At 44.7% G+C, this 22,717-nt stretch overlaps 1 protein-coding gene across 10 annotated transcripts in view; it reads right to left on the bottom strand.

Moving 5' to 3' along the window:
* LOC147747713 (coagulation factor XIII B chain-like) overlaps nucleotides 1–22,717 on the bottom strand; it is a 1,126,012-nt gene that overhangs the window by 452,728 nt on the left and 650,567 nt on the right. For all 10 annotated transcript variants that reach the window (XM_086955075.1, XM_086955118.1, XM_086955080.1 and 7 more), the window contains one exon: nucleotides 6,902–7,105. In XM_086955075.1, coding sequence (XP_086811201.1) covers nucleotides 6,902–7,105 — 204 coding nt within the window. The remainder of the gene's footprint in view (nucleotides 1–6,901; nucleotides 7,106–22,717) is intronic.

The following is a 22,717-nucleotide window of genomic DNA, read 5'->3' as shown; positions in this document are numbered from 1 at the left end:
TTGCTCAGATATCGAAAAATTCTTATTCTAATTTCTCAGCAACTACTGAACGGATTTATACCATTTAACAAAAAGGGCTCTTTCTGAAGCAAGTGCTACCTTGCTGCCAAATTTGGTGTAATTCCGGAAATGGAAATTAACATGGAAAAAACGTGTTTTAAGACAGCCTTTTTCTAAACCCCCGCTTGACAAATCACCCCGAAACTTTCAAGACAGATGCTAACCGGTGCTGGACAATTTTTTGAACATTTCGGGAAGATTCATTAACCAGCGCCAAAGTTATTGGGTAAAGAAAAAACGGTTTTCCTATGGAAACTAGGTCCTAACTATAACTACCTACTGGCGACTTCCAGTAGGTAATATATATACATTTACAAACTTATCAGATATATACATACCATTTCATTGTAAAGTCATATGCGTGGTAAAGACCTGTCTGGTATAGGCGATGTGTGGTAATGGAATGAAAACCAATTTATAGAGTGGTAAAGACCTGCCTGGTATAGGCGATGTGTGGTAATGGAATGAAAGCCAATTTAAAAAGTGCACATATGCCAAATCGTGTCAAGGCGCTACTAGCCACTGGGCCCCTTTCACCAACAACCAAACAGTCACCATGAAGACCTGGAGAAACTTAAGAAACTATGAAGCAAAGAGCAAGGTTTGAAGAGTCCTTTCTAAAAACCACATTGTCCTCAAGACACATTAAATGGTGGGAAAGACTGTTCAACAGCTTAGCTGTAGCCACTGAAAAGGATTTACCTCCCCACCCCACCCTCTGAATTTTCAGAATCACCATCAAATTGTGTTGGGCAGAGCGAAGTGGCCTAGTCAGCATGGACCAATGAAATTTAGATCTAATAGCCCAAGATGTTGACCAATGTAGGGCTTTATGGGCAATACAGAGAGCTTTAAATGCGATGTGCTTCCTGAGAGCCAGTGAAGGCTAACAAACTCAATGGAAATTAAATGATACTTAGGAATGTCTAAAATAAGCCTAGGTGCTGCATTTTTGATGGTTTGGAGTTTTTCCAGATAAAATGTATTGTTGTTTAAATAAAGGGCATTACAATAAGCGATCTTCAAAGGCATCGAGACCAGAACCACAGTTTTTTTGCGCTGGTATTGGGCTATGAGGAAAAACTTTCTGTAATATCCTGATAATATTAAAATATGAGGATACCATCTGGTCCACCTGTAGATGAAAGGAAAGTTGTTGAACAGCATGGACCCCAAGATTTTTTAGCAGACTTACTCAGAGAAGGCAGGGCTCCCAATGCATCTGTCCACGAATTGCTATTCCATAACGAGGGCTGACCTTAAAAAATAATAACCTCAGTTTTGTCTGCATTTAACTCGAGACAAGTCTATTTCACCCAGACGGAAAATCAAAGGCTGCGGACAGATCTAACAAGATATAACGGAATTTAGTATTAAATGATGCATGGTAAAGGCATTGTGTGGTAAATATAGTGTTGTAAAGGCTGTTTCCCAAAAATGTTATTCCCAAGATACCATTGGAATCCTAGTTCGCACAGAAAATCACTCGGCAAGAGACATTTTGTGCTGGAACCAGTCACCTTATTGTATCTCACAAGACTTTTTTCACACACAAAACAGATGTTAAATGTATGAGGAAAACTCTATGAAATGGCAAATTCCAAGTGGTTTTACAGCCAGACAAAACCATGAGGTGGGCAGAGCTGACGGAGTTTAGCTCCGTGGAATTACGAGGAGTGACTTAAAAACTATGGGAAATTCAGCAGAGTTCTGATAGCGGGAGAAGTTAACTGCACTTAATAAGATATGTTCAAGCTGAACCAGGGAACTGCATCATCAGTGAACCCGGATATCAACTGGACCAGTTATGAACTCTAGGTATGCAGCCCCCATCCCCATATTCGCCCGCTTGCCCCCACAAGTATATCGCTACCCGAAAAAACGAAAGCAGGGCCTCATGTGTATGTTACTTATGCAGGTGATGTCTGTGTGCCAAGAGTAGCAGGTGACAGCCAGTTCCTTGTAGTGTCCCATCCTTCACCTCGAAGGAAGAGCCTAGTCCAGCCCTGCTAACTGGCACCCAGGGAGAGAAGAACCAAATCTCTGAAGAAATCAAAGTCCTTTTCTGCCAGCACGGATCCAGCGGTGTCCTCCAGGGCTCTGTGTGCTCTTCTTCCCTCGCCCTGTAGTGCTCACTAACACAGGCCTAGCTAGTTTCAATAGCTTTCCTCAGCAGGCTGGGAGTGTGCATGCATGCACAAGTGTGAGAATGTGACATGAGTCATGATGCTCAATGGTACACAGATGCAAGGGTGAGCGCTGCGTGAGCACTGCAGTGAGCAGCAAACCAGTATTAACTTTGTTCAGCCAGCGGATGGTGGAGTTTTTTTGCAGAACTTTGCGTTCCAAGCAGTGCGCGGAGTGGGAAGTTCACCACCCACCCATAAAAGAAAACGACCCCACATTGTGATTCTCCATTTCATAGGATTTACTTTTCATTGCACAGTCGGTGGACCCTTTTACTGCGTAGTAAAGTAAAATCAGCCCATTGCTGTGCAACTTGTAATTAGGGCCCCAGGAGAATATTTGAACAGTTCTAGAATCTGATAGACTTTTAGAGGGAACCTCATTTAATTGGTTTTTAATTGACCCCAGATTTGCTATTTCCTCTAACAACTTTCTAGTTGAGCGGTAAATCCTAGACGGGAACTATCACTTACAGTAAAAAATATATAAATACAAGTGGTATGCATTACTGCATAAAGTTTTGAAAGCTTGAAAGCTTGTAAGGAAGCAAAACTAGTCTTGTTGACTGCACTAAAAGGGGCCGATAGATTTCGTATTAGGGAAGGTATGGCGGCCTGCAAGAAAATAATTGCAAATGCGAAGTCTGAGTGGGAATTAGATAGATGGCAGGAGATCAAGAAGGCTTTGGATCAAAAGGATAGTAGAAGCTTTCGGAACCTGGTTCACTCCGAGAAAGCTGAAGGTAGAGCCACTCTTGATCCAAACATCGATGAGGTTGCCTGGCACTCATATTTTAATGAATTATATTCCAGTTCTCACGCTGACATAAGTTCTAATAAAACCCCAGAGTGCAATTTTAATTTTGAAATTTTATCTGAAGCACACCCATGTAATTTGGGAGAGGTGACATCTGCTTTAGCTAAGCTGCAATCCAAGAAAGCCCAAGGATTGGATAGAATCCCGGGTGATTTGTTTAAAAGTGAACAGGTAGTCTGGGCTCCATATTTATTATTATTGTTCAATGCAATCCTGTATGGCCTTCCAGCACCGCCTACGTGGGCTGGAGCTGAAATTGTTCCAATTTATAAAAAAGGATCTCCGATTGAACCTTCTAATTATAGGCCCATTAGCCTTATTAATGTTTCCCAAAAACCTTATGGTAGGGTATTACTAGGGAGATTACAGGAGTGGGTGGAAGACCGTGATATATTAACCCCACTAAAAGCTGGCTTTAGAGCAAAGGTCTCAACTGTTGATCAGCTGTTTAGGCTGCAGTTGATCTACTGGAAGCACATGGTTTTGGAAGGTGGGAGTCTTTATCTTACCTTCGTGGATTTGAAATCTCTGTTTGATATGGTTGACCGTGACCAGTTATGGAGTATTCTTCTGTCCATAGGGGTACCACCCTATCTCTGTTTTCAACTCAAACGCCTCCACAAGGGTACGTTTACCAGAGTTAGATATGGCAAAGATGCTCAATTGACAGCCCCTTCCCTGTTGACAAGGGGGTGAGGCAGGGTTGTGTGCTCGTGCCGACCCTCTTTTCGCTTTTCTTAAACGGCTTAATTGAAGATCTACTTGCCGTGAAGGATTTGGATTCCCCAAAAAATATCATCCAGCAAATTTCCTGCACTGACGTTTGCAGATGATACCCTGCTCCTCTCGAAGCCACCAATGGGGATGCAGCGAGTTTAAAGGGAATTCACCCAGTTTTGTAAAAAGAGGAAACTTTTAGTCAATATTAACAAAACAAAATACATTGTCTTCAATGCCAAACCGACTACCTACCCACACCCAATAATGGACGATATCGCGCTTGAGCGAGTCCATATCTTTGAATATTTGGGCCTAACCCTGAATGACAAAATGGGCTGGGTCCCTCAAATTGATAAGGCTTACCTGAAGCTCACCCAGGCAATAAGGGGATTATTGAAAGTCCAGAAGGGTTCTTCTTCGAAGGCGATAAGCCCACCCCTAGAAATGTATAAAGTACAAGCACGCTCGGCCTCTCTCTATGGGGCTGAACTTTGGGGCCATAGCTCAACAAAAGCACTGACCCTCACTGAAAATAAATTTTTCAGACGCAGTATGGCCTTGCCAACAAATACTCCCTTGGTACCCCTTAGGATGGATCTGGGTATCCTCCCAATGGTGGACTTAATGTCGAGCCGACCGTTGCTCTATTGGCTACGGCTATGGAGTACACTCGAGCTGAGACACTATAGGGAGGAACTCAAGGCACTATTATCGTCACCGGGGGCCGTGGGTAGCATACCGTGGCTGTCTTTTGTTAGGGATTTGCTCCATGCTATTGGTAGGGAGGACCTATGGGTTACCCCGGAGGAGTCCTGCTTAGCTACCTCAAAAAAAACCTTAGCTAAAGAATTAGGAGATTTTAAATTGACTAGTTTAATCCAGGCGACTAGAGCTGCGAGCCTGACGAATGGGTTTTTGGACTTTTAGTCACATTATCAATATGAACAGGTCCTAGATTTAATACAGCCCGCATCAACAAGGAGGTTGTTTCTCCAATTTAGGTATGTGACCCTTCCACTTTTTGCAACAACTAATAAGTGGTCAGACGAGGCCTGTTATCTTTGCCCTGGATGCCGAGTGGCGGAGGAAACAGAAATTCACGTACTGTTCTTCTGCCCGGCATACAAACAGGCTAGGTCTAAATGGGTTATACAATTGTGCAGAAACTTGGGAATTAGGGATTACCTGGTATTCTACAGGATCGTACAGCCACATACACTAGATCCGATACAGATCTAGTGTATGTGGCTGTAATCTCTAAATTTCTCCAAGCTGTGTGGCTGAAACGAAGGTACTTGTTGGAAATTGATACTTAGCTAACTGTGACCGTCCAAATCAGTTGCATTTACTCTGGAGCATTTTAAAGAATGATATGATATGTTTAATAATCTTCTTAAGGTTTTTATTTTAAATTATATTTTTAAAATTAATTCTTATCTAAAATGGTCCTTGCTTTTAAATAACAAGTGAAGTTTACGCATCCTTACCTCTGCCTATGTCACCACGAGATTTTATTGTACACTGCTATGGGAAATTTACTGTTGCTTGATATTAATTCACTTGTGCTTTTATGACTGTATTAGTCACAATAAAGTAATTATGAATGAATGAATGGCATAAAGTTTTTGTAAGTCAATGAATGTTCTTGAAATTGCATAAAATTGCGCTTTAAGGGGATCATTTATGACAACCCTGCATCACTTTTGCTCCACGTAAAGTTGTACTTGCGTGATGCAGGGTTCTGAATCTGAATTCTGAAGCCATGCAAAGCCACCCTGCGTGGCTTTGAGTAACCTCATAAATCTTGAGTAAGGCAATGCAGAGCAAATTGCTGCTGTGCCTTACTATGCACCAGGGAGGCATTGCATGAGTTTTCCCATGCAAACCCCATAAGTTCCAATGCTGCCCCAGATTCACGAAAAATCATGTAAACCTGGGGGAGCACCAAATCCTTACACCTCCCAAAGGGAGACATAACGAGGAGAAATATCTTCATGTTTCCTCTTTCTATGTGTACTGCTTTCTGCAGCACACATAGAAAGAGGAACACGCCTCTTAGGATTGTTTTTGTTCAGGAAGGTCCCCCTTCCTGCACACAAACAATCCTGCAGGCAATGGAGGCACCTTTGCACCATGGTGAAAGGGGGCCTATATTGGTGGTAGGCTGCAGAAGCAGCACCAGCACAGTGAGAAAGGACAGGAATGCACCATATTGCATAAATACAGTGCATTCCTCCCATTTCACTTTGGTGTCAGCGCAGCAAGCTTCCTAGCTGCGCTGCCCAATGCCAAAATCCCATAAATGAGGCCCTTAGTGTGAAATGTGTTCTACGTAACATTTTTACATATGAGGTTCCGGTATAAGCCTGGTTAAAGCAGAAAATGTATTTCAGTGAGACATTTTCTACCTGCACCAGACTCATATATGTGTAAACTGAGGAGAATTATGCAATACAAAACTTTTTTTATGTAAGTAAAAAATGTCTAAAACGCAGGGCGTTAGTCTCTTCAGGTGGTAAACCGCCTATTTAAAGGTGGGAAAGGAAAGGATTCCTTTTCTTTATATAACCCTTACACACACTAATAGTGTTATGCTTCATCATCGGTTTCACCCTGACTCCTTAAGACCAGGGTGGGCTTGACCCTATTTCAGGGTGCACTTAGAAGAAGTAGACCAGGGCCATTGAGTAGACCTGAAACATGTTGGTTTTAGTGTCATAAGACCATCAAATCCTCAATACCTGACAGTTCTCTTTTTTAATATCTCAAAAGCTACATCAATAAAGGGATACCTTGGAGTAGTTTGGAGGAATGTAAATCTTTATGCGTTTAATTTTCTACAAAAAACCCGAAAATATTAGCAGGATTAGATTTTGTAACCACAACTGCATCAAAGAAGTCAAGTCCTACAATAACTGTGTTACAATTAATTTTACATGCAGTTTAAGATTTGTTTCTCTATTCCTCTGTGAGAAATAAATGAATTATTGGAAATTACCGATTACAAATAGCAAACTCCTGAAATATTGCACATCAAGCATTAATGTTCAGGACATTCCATTGGTAATGTGGATTACTTTTAAAAATTGTGATTTTATTGGTCAAAGGCTATATTCACCTTTCTTGATACATCTGGGATACAGTAGCTTTCCTCGTATGCACTTTAATCTGAATACTGGTGAATCTTGATGTTTAATGTAGTCTGTTGATTTGCACACAAATTCTGTTGGTTCGTCGTGCTTAGTATACAATTTCTCTTCTTGAGACCATCGAAATCTTATATTGTTTTTGTCCATTTCCTCAGGACTTGCTGTGCATGGTTCTGTGAAAAAAACACAATGTAGATTGTTATTTACCAGTCTAATCAAATGGATATTCCATGGTAATATTCAATTGTTTTCTGGAACAATGACGGTATAATGTGAAATCTAAGCTTCAGTGTGTGCTCCCTAATATTACAGTACATTGCGTTTTCATTAGGCCTGTGTGGTGAAGTACACTCCATTCACAGAGTTTTCCGCACTGCCGCTCCACAGACCACAGGGAGTTCCGAAAAACTTGCAACAGAATTGTTTCCTTGCTCCCAGCCGCCAACTTAAGTTGGCGAGCTCAAGATAGGAAAATCTTACTCCAGATAACCCTCCTAGTGAGATTTCTCAATACGGGTCCGCCACCACTCGCTTTGAGAAAACTTCCATTTGCCTTGAGGGAGCTGCCGCTTGACTAGAATATCCATTCAAGCGTCAGAAAGAAGCAGCGCCCTCTTGCACTGCACATGGTGCAGTTCGGACTGATTTGCCAGTGTCGGACAAAAACCAGGCACAAAAAATCAGCATGAATGACACAACCAAACGCACTCCGCTGCTTGCAAAACTCTGGTAGCGCAGTAGAGTTTTTGGGTCACTGAACTCCGCCCAGGCCTACTTTTGATGCATAGGGCGTGTATGTCATTTTGGGATAGTCAGGATAGCAGTTGCTATACCTAGCTTGCTCTTGCTACTGCTGGTCTCAGGGTTAATTAAGGCACTGACAGGGAGTCAGTAAAATGGGGTTCCAACAGCCCATTTACCATTTGTAGTTGTCTCAATTCATCTTTCCAACCAGAATCAAATGTCAGAAATTTGGGCTGGTTAATGACGGCAAGAGGTCAACCCTGTGATGTCATGGGAGCTCAAATGGTGTGTAATGTCACTACAAATAACCCTAGCATTTTAGTGAATTGACATCCATGGCAATTAGCAGAGAAGCTTCTTTTCTTTCTCATTGTGTTCTTCCTCATTCACCTCAACCCTGCTAACATGCTCTTTCCAGGGTCCTATAGAATACCCTACAGGGCCTTTTCCTGAGAGCTTTGCAACACTAAGGGTGTAGTCATCCACTTATCATGTATACACATTTCAATCACCTGAAAAGATTTGTCTATCTACACACTTGGAATTAAGGAATGTGGACTGAGACTCGGCCTGTGGGACCACCTTTTAAATGCATCATTGGTGACTCACAGGTTGCTAGTGTTGAATCCTTTGCTGTTCATGCATCTGCCTGAAAATGTTCACACTTCCGGACATACTCTTGTACTGTAATTCCCCCATCTATTTCACTTCTCTTTCCCATTCAGTCCTCTCTGGCCACTCCTCGTCTTTACGCCTGTAATTTAATGCTTCCTCCTTCCCCTTTCTTCTCCTCGGTCTCAAACTTCCCTAATGTTCTGCCTCTACCTTACCCTTAAACACTTGTTCTCAGTTGTAATTCTGAGGCATATACTGTTGATCCCTTTTTAATATCCTATACTCTCTGACTAACCACACTCCTACATTTACGTCAATCAATTTACTTCCTTGTGTGCACCCTTTTTTTGAGTGGATGCCTCTTATGAATCTGGGCTGATTAATCCTACAGTCTCTGAGTGACTGAAACTGGCTACATAACTCCTGCATTCCACCCCTCCAAAGACATCAGAATTATAACCAATCTGAACTTTAACCTAATTCTGGGAATACCTGTCTCTCTCAAGATGAAGACATAATGGCATATCACATTTCTGCTCAATATTCTGCCTCACAATTAATTAATCTCTACTTGGACAACTTGAATTGAAATTTGATTGTATATGTATCATGACACAGTGATTTTCTTCCGCTATAACCTTAACTCCATTATTCATTTTAAAGGCCTCTGACCTAATCTCCCTGAAACCAATTCCAAGTATATGAAAATAGTGCTGAGAAGCAATCTGAACCCCTCTCCCAAAAGGACAAGCTATTTATTCTTAGAAGAAATCCACGAAGACCTTGAATCTCAACCCCTTATTCTATCTCTAATCTCTCTCTGATCTAAATCCTCAATATCTCTCTCCTCTCAAAATACAGATTCTATAACCACTAGGCTAGTTCACTGGGTTAAAAAGAGTATATGAGATGACAGATTACACATGCTGACTTATTGATGACCCACCGGGTCCCTTGGGTAGGCTCCCACAGGAAATTGGGTACTTCGTTTTGGAGCCTTGCCATTTTTAGATTTTTACAGTTTTTAGATCCAGGGTGGGTAACTTTTAATAGCAAGTTTCATATTATACTACCCAAGAGACCATGGGTAAAGTACTGCTACACCTAGATGGGTTCCACTCTTATGTAATCCGGTAGTCTTCATATATAGAATTATGTCGTCTTTTCTTCTACAATGATGTCTCTGCTTAATGGTCCCTCAAAGGAAAAGTAAGGTGGGGGGGACTAGGAGCCAATAAATGCCCAATACCTGGGCTCAGAATGCAATTATCAGACCAACAAGGAAGGTAGTGTTCATATCAGAAAACTAAAGGTAAAGGCGAAATAGTGGACGAAATATGGAGAGGGAATCCTAAAGGCTATTTCTTGTTGCCCTCACCGATCCCTGGGGATGTTATGATTTGTCAAAAAATGTTTTACAGGCCAGTGGCCCACGCAGATTGATGGAAGGTGTTCAGGGGGAAATGGAAATAATCTCTCCCTGTAAAGATGGGCTTTGGCCAGAGGGAGCTCTTAATAAGCATGTTAATACTAAATAAATTATCTGTTCCTCCAGAATACATTATATCCTGGACTCTTGCTCCCTCCCTCCCCTCAGCTCAGAAAACAATCAAACATTTCTGAAATAAGGAAGTCATTAATTTCTAGAACAGGTTTGAGCCTCTGTCACTGATGGTTGGTTGATGCAGTGAAACTCTGGTCACATCCCTCATGAGGTGATTTAGGGGTCACAGCATTTAGTGCAGGAAGAAATAGAGATGGATTTTTTCTAATATTTTGTATTCTATCACGCAGAGACGTAACAGAACTTGAGCCCCCCCTGTAAAGTGCTGGGAGGGGGCCCCACTCCCTGGCCCACCACCTGTCACTTTTGCTGAAGGGGCCCCTTTCAGCGGGGGCTCTGGGGGCTTATGGTATACCGCTGCTGTCATGGAGCCTTGTAGCTTTCATTTTATGGGTGATCCAGGATAAGTAACTTTTGATAGCAATTTTCCACTGGCGTAACGAAAACTGAGGGGGCCTCCCTGCACGGTTTGTAGAGGGGCCCCCTCCGAGCTCAATCAGGAGCTCTCTGGCCAGAGTGCAGTGCCGAGGGCCCCCCCCCCGGACCGTGGGGGCCTGCGGGGGCCTGTGTTATGCCCCTGCAATTTTCACAATACACTACCCAGGAGACCATGGCCAAAATATTGCTACTATCCCCAACAAAATGTCCTCACACAGTCTCGGTTTGTGTTTACCCCTCCAGTGATGGAGAAACAACCAAAAGAAGACAATCAAAATGGGTGGGGGATTCCTACGTGAGAAGTGGTGATTCTTTCAAGTACAGAGTTACTGAGAGGATCAAATATAAAGCCACCCCGCTGCTGTGGGTGGGAAGGGAAAGAGACCGTTTTCTTGCAAATTGCCCTCACTCTCTCTAGTAGTGACATGCTTCATCATTGGGCCATTCCGACTCCTACAGGTCGGGGTGGGCCCAACCATTTTTCAAGGAGCACTTAGAGATATTTTGTAAAGGGGCGTACCATTGAAGATAAAATTCCTCACCCACTCCTAAAGAAATCTTTAAAAATGGGTTGGGAGAGAAGGTTAAAATGTATACAGACGGGTGTTTGGATGTGATGGTCCTATGACCCTGAAATCAGCACCAATATGTTTCAGCCCTTCTTAACTGGCCTCAATAAGTCCTACCTTTCATCAGGGTGGGATGTAATGGGGATAGCTGCCCCAGAGACGTGACTGCATGTATGCTATTTGCCAAGTGGTTGGTCTTTCTCTTTCGATGATCTTTAAAGTCTCCTCACCACTCCCGATGGGCTCGCTCTGTAAAGAGAAATGTCCACTTCTTACTTGCACCGATTGTTGGACTTTAAAGTACGACCGCAGAGAAGGAGTGACTTTTATTTTTTGATTTGCGGAGAGCTTTGGTTTTGTAGATCTTCGTTTACCATTTTCCGACAATTCCGCTAATTTTGGAAATACTCTCTGCTTTCGTTTAGTTACTTTTGGGGAAACGCCTTTTTTTTGTGGTTCAAACTGTGGTAGAAGTTTGCGGTTTCTTAAGCAGTAAGTGGACTTTACACCTCCATCTAGTTCTTGAGTTTTACTTACTGTTTTTATTACGCTTGTTTCAGGATCTTCGGGGGTTCTTTCTATTGTCTTGTCTCTTGTCTTGTCTCTTGTGTTATACACCCTCGAATTGGGGTTTGTTTGAGTGAGGTTTTCCTCTTTGTCTTTTCTAATATTCTCTTGATTACAACAGCTTGTGATTAAGTCTGGCGTTGCTCTCTCCAAATTATTTTCCCCACCACTAGGTACGTTTTTGGGGTTTTCTGGGCTGGTAGTATGCTTTGATTTTTTTGCTTCTGGGTTTTCCTGGTCGCCGTTAAGTTGTCGATCAGAGAGTAATGCCCCCTCTCAGCTCACTCAACTTAACACAACTCCAATTAACGCACACTCAATAGAGACCACAGTAACACAAACTAAATCCACAGAAAGACCCACAGAAAAAGAAAAAACAACAACCATAGCAACAACAACGGAGCAAGAAGTCTCAATAACCGAAAAAGGTATGGAGGCTTTCACCGGAAAAATAATGGCAGCTATGACAGATAAATTCTCAGTCTCTGAGGAAAATCAAAACAAGGTACGTGAAGTATGTGAAAGTTTGGACCAAAAATTAAATATGTTGGGGGAGAGAGTCACAGCAGTAGAAGCAGCAGTGGAATCCCTAAATAAAAAAGTAAACACGAATCAAAAATAAATTCGAAAATTAAAAGACGGGGAGAAAACAATCAAAGAAAAGCTAGAATCATTGGAAAACCAAGGAAGAAAAAACAACCTTAGGATCCTAAATGTTCCGGAAAATATGGAACGGTCAGATATTAAATCTTACATTGTCTCTCTCTTGGAAGAATTTTTTCCATGGACTAAAAGCTGCAACTTGATGGAGGACATTCAAAGGGTCCATAGAGATCCTTTTAGGAAAAGTAAAGAAAAGAAAACCCCAAGGAAAATGTTGGTCAATTTTATGACCTACACTCTAAAAGAAGAGATCCTGAGTGATGGATTAAAAACTGGAACATTAAACAAAGATAACTGGTCCTTCAGAATACCCTCAGATATATGTAAAGCCACACAAGATAGGCAATGGGAGTTGGGACAACACATGCAGGAGCTGAAAACATTAGGGGCAACTGTGCATATGAAATTCCCAGCGGCTTTAAGAATTATGTGGCGAAACAAAATGCATAATATTAGAGAGCCTCAAGAAGTAGAAAACCTCATACTTCAAATAAAAGACCAGATTCAAAGGGAAAGAACAAATTAAATTTGATATGAAATAATCCTTCAGAAAATCCCAAACTAAAGAAGGGAAGGAACTCCTAACATAAAATTGAAGTAAGAGAACAGGTGAACCGGAGCTCGAATCGGGTGGAAAATTCCATCCAAAAGAAGAAGGGAGGCTTCCTCGGGGGGGAAACGAACTTTGCAGAAATACTGCAATGTAAATACACGGGTGGGGAGCAAACTAGGGAAAAAATTAGAAAAAATATCCTCATAAACCAAAAACTGGAGTTAAGATGGGAAACAAAATACACACAAGAAACGACTTAACACGACTATCGCTATAAACTCTTCAAAAAGAAATGACGAAAGGTAAAATAGTAAGTGTTCTTTCATGGAATGTTAATGGACTAAGAACTCCCAAGAGGAGGAGGAAAATAATGGAGTATATAAAGGAGATAGAGAGTCAGATTATTATATTACAAGAGACTCACCTTGTTAGTACTGAATGGGAACAAATAATAAAAAAATCAAACTGGATAGAGAAGTGTGTATACACTACCCAAGATTGTAATGTGAAAGGTGTAGCGATAATTTTTAAAAAATCTTTAAAGGCAAAAATCATAAGCAAAATAGTAGACAGTAAAGGGAGATGGGCCATGGCGAAAATAAGAATAGGAGGAAACACTTTCAACATAGTAGGATACTATGGCCCACATCTAGATGACCCTATACCTCTCCAAAACCTATACTCAGAACTTTTATCGACATCGAACCCCATAATCATGGGAGGAGACTATAATATAATACTGGATCCAAAAAAAGATAGACTACCTCCAAACATATATCTCAACCTTCCCAAGATGAGGGAATGGTTAAGTATATATAAAAAAGACCTTGACTTGGAAGACATGTGGACACAAAAAGGAGACAAAGCTTACCCTTTCACCTTTCACAATAAAAAGTTAGGACATAAATCAAGGATAGATTTTTTTCTTCTAAATAGATCTCTACAAAATATAGTTAGCAATATTGAACACCTTCCGGCACACTTATCCGACCATTCAGCAGTAAAGTTAACTCTACTCCTACCTAAAGACATAACTCCCTCTAGATGGACAGTAGATAGATCCTTACTAACCAATCAACAATATATTAGCCAATTAGAAAATGTCTCATTATATTATTTCGAAGAGAACGCAATAGGCACCTCAAAACAAACAACCTGGGATGCTTATAAAACCGTGATAAGGGGCAAACTGTGAGAAGTTGGCCTGGTATATAATGCTCACTAATTCTAGTGATCACTTTGTACCATGCCAAGCAACCCTTATGATGATGGTTGTAATTCAACCTTGTAGACCAGTTATCCTAGTGGTAACGTGGACAAAGCAGTCTTAGGCTAAACTCTGAAAGGCATGTGAAGCCAGCTGTTATACCATACACAACCCCCTTGAATACCAAATGAAAGGGACACCACACAGATATATATTGAAAATATATATTGATTTATTAACTATTAAAATCCCCTGGACTCTTTATGAGCACAGAAGCACAAGCGTTAAATCACAAGACAGTTTAAAATACACAAAAGTTGCACAATATGGATGAGCCCTAGGGGCCACCTAAACCATATACTAAGAAAGTGGTATAAGAGATACCAAGAGGAAAGTGAAGAGGCCTAGGGCCTTGGGAATCGCTGGAGCTATTCGAGACTGGCAATGACTAAGTCGGGAAAGGCCCACGGGACTCGGGTGCAGTGTTCAAAGTGCACGCACTTCTCAATACAAAGTCTATGGTGCGTAAAAAGCACAAAGTTAGAAAGTTAGGAACCTTCCGAGTGACCTACGGAGCTGAAACTTAAAACACAGGCCCTTGGGATGTGTACCAGTGCAGGAGCACCGGCGGAGCTGAGTTACCTCACCCACAGGAAGCGGGTGCACAGGGTCGAAGTTGTGTCGGGTTTCGTCACGCTGGTCGATGGTGCTTGGAGCTGAAGATGCTGCAGGCGGCTCGATGAGAAGAGTTCCGGTGGATCCAAGGGTGGATCTGGAGATGTGAAGACCTGAAAGCAGAGGGGACAGTGTTCAAAGTCACTAGCCAGTGACTACCGTGGAACCAGATTGGAACCAGGCGATGTTGGGTGCAAACAGGCGTTGTCGGGTAGCTTCTTTCTGCAGCCACGTGGATACCCGGGGTCGAGGACGTCCAGAAGTCGGTCACGAGCTGTCCCACCTAGGCTTCTCGCTGTTGGCGGTGTCGGCGACCTGATCGGAGCAAACAGGCCTTGGCAAATGCAAGCCACGCAGGAGTTGAAAGATGCTGTTCACTCCGACCAGCAAGGTCAGAGCGGGTGCTCCTTTTCACAGGAGCTTGGGTAGGTCTGGAGCAACCAGACCTGCTGTGTAAATCTTCGGGTTCGTCGCCAAGATGGCCGCTGACCACGTGGCTAGTGGCCGGGATGGCGCGTCGAGTGGCACAATGCAAAAGGGCCCCACGCAGATCGTGGAGATGCTGGAGGGCTGATCTTCGGTGCAAGGGCTGCTCGGTGGTGGGGGTTCTCAATCCCCAAAGCACAACGTCGAGGATGCCTCAGAAGCTGCGCAGTCAGCTTTTCGAGTGTCTTTCAAGAGGTCCGGTCCCACGTCACTCGGTGCCTCCACGGGTCCCTTCTTCGCAGGGGCTGTGAATCGGGCTCTGAGAGGTCTGGGAGTCTGGTTCTTGTCGGGCTCTGGGCTCGGTCTCCGGCGGGAGGCGGCGGCAAAGCAGACGTCGAGTTGCTGGTTGGTACCTGTGTTCACAGGGTGGCCACTCCTAGGCCACAAGGGAGATTCTCTTCAGTCTTCTGTGCAGCAGAATGTCGAAGTCCAGTCTTCTTCTTGTTTAAAGTTGATTTTGGGATGATCTGCTGTGCAATGGCACTGCTCCCCCTCTTATTCCCAAACTGGGGGTGGATCACCTACTAGGTCCCTCCTCTGGGAGGAACCAGGAAGGGGGGTGGTTACACCCCCTTTCCTTTGTCCAGCTCCGCGCCAGGACTGGGGCTGGAAGGCCCCAGAACCGGTTTGGACTGGCCTATGCACGGGGACACCTTGTGTGCCCCGGGCATGTCTGATTCTATTCAGCCCTGTCCTACCCAATACACAAAATCCTGTCTGGGGTGGTGCTCGCACCTCCCAAGGCAGGAAACCCTTTGTCCAGGCCACCATCTGCCGAGTTTCGGTCAGCAGCAGGAGGCCAGACTTGTGTCTGTGGTGGCAGCGTCCATTTTGTGAAGCTGAGGCTCTGTTTAACTTTAACCGGGGTTAAGGCTACACACATGTCGTGTCCCTCTAGAAGGGTGAAATGCTATCCCCGTCGCCAGAATTGGCGAGGGGATAGTATTCCAATTCGTATGACACCTTACTCGACATGTTTCGATAAAGCCAAACCAAAGATAGCATTTAACCGCGAGGATTATAATGCACTTAAGAGTATATGGTATGGCAATATCCCGGAACAGCTTAGGGAGTTGTTCCCGACAGCTGCAGACAGGCTCAGCTCATGCTAGAGCACCATCTCACATATTTCCACGCACTCTGCCTCCAGGATTGATGAGGCCTTCCATACGAGTGGCTGATAGGAACATATGTGTCCAGTTTAGGGTTAGGGACAGACATACTGCACCTAAGTAAGAGGTGGTTACACCGACTTACCCCAGCTGAGTGATCAGCCAGTTGTGTCAAATATGGAGGCCAGGCCAGGGGTGGCACAATACGTGCTGCAGCCCCTGGTAGGCTTTGGATACACCTATGCCCTGGGCACCTAGGGTGCACTATTACAGGGGCTCATAAGGTGAACCAGTTCCAATTCGTAATGCACCTAGAGTGCATTGGCAGTAATTTAGAGAGAGAACAGCAGGCTGGGGGTCTGATTAGCAGGCTCACAGCCACATTAAGTCAGAAACCAGTGAAGCAAAAAGCAAAAATTTGGGGTGACCATAGGATAGCAGACCCTACTCTCCTACATAACCCCCCCCCAAACGCAGGGACATTAGACTAACCTTGACCAGTTGTGTCTTCATGTTCTAAGTGGAAGTACCTGGAGAGACCATCTGCGTTGCCATGGTCAGTCCCTGGGCGGTGCTCCACTGTAAAGTCCATCCCCTGTAGGGAAATGGACCACCTGAGTAGTTTGGGGTTTTCACCCTTCATCTGATTAAGCCATAGGAGGGGCTTATGGTCGGTCTGAATCTTGAAGTGAGTGCCAAATAAGTATGGTCTCAACTTCTTCAGGGCCCACACCACAGCAAAGGCCTCCCTCTCTATAGCTGACCAACGTTTCTCTCTGGGGGTCAGCCTTCTGCTAATGAAAGCAATGGGCTGGTCCTGGCCATCTACATTAAGCTGTGAAAGCACTGCTCCCACTCCCAACTCAGAAGCATCTGTTTGGACAATGAACTCTCTTGAGTAGTCAGGACTCTTCAGGATAGGTGCAGAGCACATGGCCTTCTTCAGGTCATCAAATGCCTTTTGACAGATTTCTGTCCACTGAACCTTTTTGGGCATCTTCTTGGATGTCAGATCATTAAGAGGAGTCACAATGGACCCATAGTTCTTAACAAACTTCCTGTAGTACCCAGTCAGGCCCAAGAAAGCTCTGACCTGAGTCTGGGTAGTTGGAGGGGACCAGTCCTTGATGGTCTGGATCTTACTCTCCAGTGGTTGAACTTGGCCTCCACCTACAAGGTGGCCCAGGTATACAACCTTGCTCTGCCCTATCTGGCACTTTGTTGCCTTGATAGTGAGGCCTGCCTTCTGCAGAGCCTCAAGCACTTCCTTCAGGTGGACCAGGTGATCCTCCCAGGTGGAGCTAAAGACAGCAATATCGTCCAGATAAGCTGCACAAAAGTCATCCAACCCAGTGAGGACTTGATTCACCAACCTTTGGAAGGTGGCAGGTGCATTTTTCAAACCAAAGGGCATCACCACAAACTGATAATGCCCACTAGGGGTAGAAAATGCTGTTTTGGCTTTAGACTCCTCAGCTAACCTGATTTGCCAGTAGCCAGCTGTCAAGTCAAATGTGCTCAAATATTTGGCAGAAGCCAACTTGTCAATGAGCTCATCTGCCCTTGGAATAGGGTGTGCATCTGTCCTGGTGACAGCATTGAGTCCTCTGTAATCCACACAGAACCTCATCTCTCTCTTGCCATCTTTGGTGTGAGGTTTGGGGACCAGAACCACTGGGCTAGCCCAGGGGCTCTCTGAAGGCTCAATGACACCTAATTCCAGCATCTTTTGCACCTCAGTCTTTATACAGTCCCTGACGTGGTCAGGTTGCCTGTAAATTTTGCTCTTTACAGGAAGACTGTCACCAGTGTCCACCACATGTGTACACCAGTTAGTCTGACTGGGTGTCAAGGAGAACATATGCCTGTATGCCTGTAGAACTTGTCTGCAGTCATGTTGCTGATGTTCAGTGAGGCTGCCACCTAAGGCCACACCATCAACTGAGCCATCCTCAGGGTTCTGAGTGAGCAGGTCTGGGAGAGGGTCACTCTCTTCCTCCTGTCCCTCATCTGTAGCCATGAGCAAGCCCATGTCTGCCCTGCTGACATATGCCTTCAATCTGTTCACATGGAGCACCCTGTGGGGGCTCCTGGGAGTTCCTAGGTCCACCAAGTAGGTAACCTCTCCCTTCTTTTCCAGAATTGTATGGGGTCCAGACCATTTGTCTTGGAGTGCTGCTGGGGCCACTGGCTCCAACACCCATACCTTCTGTCCAGGCTGAAATTCAACAAGGACAGCCTTTTGGTCATGCCAAGCTTTTTGTAATTCTTGGCTAGCCTCAAGGTTTTTGGATGCCTTTTCCATGTACTCTGCCATCCTGGAGCGGAGACCAAGTACATAGTCCACTATGTCCTGTTTAGGCTTTTTGAGAGGTAACTCCCATCCTTCCTTCACTAGACACAGGGGTCCTCTTACAGGGTGCCCAAACAACAATTCAAAGGGGCTGAAGCCAACCCCCTTTTGTGGGACCTCTCTGTAAGCGAACAAAAGGCAGGGCAGAAGGATGTCCCATCTTCGCCTGAGCTTTTCAGGTAATCCTTTAATCATGCCCTTTAGGGTCTTGTTAAATCTCTCAACAAGCCCATTGCATTGTGGGTGATAAGGAGTGGTGAACTTGTAGTTTACACCACATTCCTTCCACATAGCTGTCAAATATCCAGACATGAAGTTGGCACCTCTATCTGATATTACCTCCTTAGGAAACCCCACTCTGGAGAAAACTCCAAGTAAGGCCCTGGCCACAACAGGAGCTGTTGTGGTCCTAAGGGGAATTGCCTCTGGGTACCTGGTGGCATGATCCACTACCACCAGTATGAATCTGTGCCCAGATGCTGTAGGGGGATCCATTGGACCAACAATATCAATCCCCACTCTCTCAAAGGGAACCCCCACCACAGGTAGTGGTATCAGGGGGGCCTTTGTTGTTCCACCTGCTTTACCACTGGCTTGGCAGGTTTCACAGGAGCGACAAAACTCCTTGGTGTCTTCAGACATGTGAGGCCAGTGAAAGTGAGGGACAAGCCTGTCCCAAGTCTTGTTCTGGCCTAGGTGTCCTGCTAAAGGAATATCATGGGCCAAGGTGAGTAGGAAGCCCCTAAATTGCAGAGGTATAACCAACCTCCTGGTAGCACCAGGCTTGGGGTCTCTAGCCTCTGAATAAAGGAGTCCATCGTCCCAATATACTTTATGGGCACCTTGAGCATTCCCAGCAGCCTCAGCAGCAGCCTGCTGTCTGAGGGGTTCAAGAGAAGGACAGGTTAACTGAGCCTGCCCCAAGTCTGCCCTAGAAGGTCCCCCTGTCCCCAGAAACTCAACCTGATCAGGTTCAAGTTCTTCGGGGACAGTTCCTTCAGGGGTCTCAAGATCAGTTTCCTGTGAAGCCTGATCCTCACTTGTAGGCAGTTGGGAAGGCACAGCCTTAACCCTCCTGTTCTTTCTCTTGGGAGGTACTTGGTCCATTGTTCCAGGATCCAAGACCTGAGGTTCAGAGAGGCACTTTTTGGCCTGTGACCTGGTCACAGCAAGGACATGTGATGATATCCCTAACATCTCTGCATGAGTCCTGTACTCAACTTCTGACCATAGAGAGTTCTCCAGGTCATTGCCCAACAAACATTCTACTGGGAGATCAGCACTAACCACAACTTTCTTTAGGCCAGTTACCCCTCCCCAGGAAAAGTTAACAAGTGCCACACTATGTGTAGTAGTGACATTGCTGGCATTGGTCACCAGGTAATCATCGCCTGGCATGTATTGTCCAGGGTCCACAAAGTTAGGTGTCACCATGGTGACACTGGCACATGTGTCCCTGTAAGCTTGAGCCACTTTGTTGTTGATCAAAGGTGTCTGTCTGTATTTGCCCAGGTTACTGGGACTTATGTCAGGGGTCAAATCTATGTCCCCTTCACAAACCAGAACAGCCTGTGTAAGGGTTCTGACTAGGTCAGAATCTCCTTCAGTTCCCAAAGTGATACCCACTAAACCCTTGGCTTGAGGACCAGCACTGCTAACTGTACTAGTGGGTGCAGGTGCCTTAGGGGCTGCAGTGCTGGGGGCTCCACCCTTTTTACACTCACTTGTCCAGTGAGAGGTGTTTTTACAAGTTTTACACCAGGGTTTCTTCTGACCTTCTTTCTTCTTCTTCTTGGAAGTTTGGGACCCACCCTCTGTCTCAGTTTGGGGCCCTGTTGAAGACTTCTGGTCTTTAGCTTTCTGCTCCCCACCCTTCTGGTCTGTTTTCTTCTGGTCACCACCCTGGTTCTGGTTCTGGTTCTTTTGCTTAACTCTGGTTCTTACCCATTTATCTGCCCTCTTTCCCAATTCTTGGGGAGAGGTCAAATCTGAGTCAACCAAATGTTGATGCAACTGCTGGTTCTGACAATTATTTAAAATGTGTTCTCTCATCAGCAAATTATACAATCCTTCATAGTCTGTAACCTTGCTTCCCAGCAACCATCCCTCCAGAGCCTTAGTGGCACACTCAACAAATTCAGACCAGTCCTGAGTCTGTGTCTTCTGGGTATCTCTGAACATTAACCTGTACTGTTCAGTGGTTAAGCCTAACCCATCAATCAGAGCACTCTTCAGGACCAGGTAGTTTCTAGAATCCCCATCACTAACTGTGAGGAGTCTGTCTCGGCCTCTACCTTCAAAGGAGAGCCACAAGATTGCTGCCCACTGCTCCTGAGGGATCTGCTGTACTCTGCAGGCTCTCTCCATTGCAGTAATCCATTTATGGATATCATCCCCAGCTTTGTAGGGGGGCACAATCTTACTCAGGTTTCTATTATCAAAAGACCTGTCTTTATCCTTGTGGATATTGCTGCCACCAGTGGGTTCTATTACCCCACTCTCTCTAGGCTGTCTTGCTCTAGCAAGTTTCTCCTTAGCCAGGGCAACCTCTAACTCTTGCCTCTGGATCCTAAGCTCAGCCTCTCTCATCTTGGCCTCATGTTCCCTTCTCTGAGGGCTAGTCATCTCCTTTCTGGAGTGACCATGAGAGCCTCTAGAGACATGGGAGGTATTGGATTCACCTGAGTGATGCCTCCTCCTCCTATGGCCCTGGTTAAGTCCACCTGGGGGTCTGAATGGGTTGTTACCTGATTCATTCCCAAGTTGACTTAAGTTAGCCTGGTTCAGTCTACTGACCAGCACCTGACTATTTCTGTCATCATCTGACTCACTGCTTTCCACCTCCTCCTCCTCTTCTTCTTCCTCTTCCTCTTCATCTACCTGAGGAGCTCCAGTGGTGGAGGCTTCCTCATCTACTAGGATGATAGGGGCAGGGGGGTCTACAGTGTCATCCTCTGAAGGATGGCCTCCTTCAGCATTCCCTGTGGGGTTTGCTTTAGAGGTCTTTAGAGCCTCAGACTGATCCAAGAGCTCTCTTAGGTGGTCTGTAGTAGGGGAAGGCCCTGTCTTCAGACCCCTTAAGACACAAAGCTGTCTTAATTCCTTAAAGGGAAAAATAGCAAACTGGGATGGTGCCCTTGGAGGGTCACTCTCAACAGGAGTAAGTCCACTGGACCCCTCTGTTCCAGACATTGCTCTAGTGTGGGTGGATGTGTTGCAATCTACCTACACTGGTGTTTACCTACTAAACCTATCTAGTAGTTGTAGCTAGGGTGTGCTACTCCCTTTGCTCTACAACAACTAAGTTCAGTAGAACTTAAGTATACTAGTCTTGTTTTATATGTACCTAGCAGGTACCTGTGTGATCTTTCAAATGATAATCTCAAAGATTGTAATGGTAAAACAACAGCAAGCTCAGATCCCAATCCGCTGCTCACCAATGTGAGAAGTTGGCCTGGTATATAATGCTCACTAATTCTAGTGATCACTTTGTACCATGCCAAGCAACCCTTATGATGATGGTTGTAATTCAACCTTGTAGACCAGTTATCCTAGTGGTAACGTGGACAAAGCAGTCTTAGGCTAAACTCTGAAAGGCATGTGAAGCCAGCTGTTATACCATACACAACCCCCTTGAATACCAAATGAAAGGGACACCACACAGATATATATTGAAAATATATATTGATTTATTAACTATTAAAATCCCCTGGACTCTTTATGAGCACAGAAGCACAAGCGTTAAATCACAAGACAGTTTAAAATACACAAAAGTTGCACAATATGGATGAGCCCTAGGGGCCACCTAAACCATATACTAAGAAAGTGGTATAAGAGATACCAAGAGGAAAGTGAAGAGGCCTAGGGCCTTGGGAATCGCTGGAGCTATTCGAGACTGGCAATGACTAAGTCGGGAAAGGCCCACGGGACTCGGGTGCAGTGTTCAAAGTGCACGCACTTCTCAATACAAAGTCTATGGTGCGTAAAAAGCACAAAGTTAGAAAGTTAGGAACCTTCAGAGTGACCTACGGAGCTGAAACTTAAAACACAGGCCCTTGGGATGTGTACCAGTGCAGGAGCACCGGCGGAGCTGAGTTACCTCACCCACAGGAAGCGGGTGCACAGGGTCGAAGTTGTGTCGGGTTTCGTCACGCTGGTCGATGGTGCTTGGAGCTGAAGATGCTGCAGGCGGCTCGATGAGAAGAGTTCCGGTGGATCCAAGGGTGGATCTGGAGATGT

The sequence above is a fragment of the Lissotriton vulgaris genome, chromosome 1_1, assembly GCF_964263255.1.
Source record: "Lissotriton vulgaris chromosome 1_1, aLisVul1.2, whole genome shotgun sequence".
In the NCBI taxonomy this organism is placed as follows: Eukaryota; Metazoa; Chordata; class Amphibia; order Caudata; family Salamandridae; genus Lissotriton; species Lissotriton vulgaris.
The sequence above is the reverse complement of the archived record's forward strand: the minus strand, read 5'-3'. Positions and strand labels throughout refer to the sequence as shown.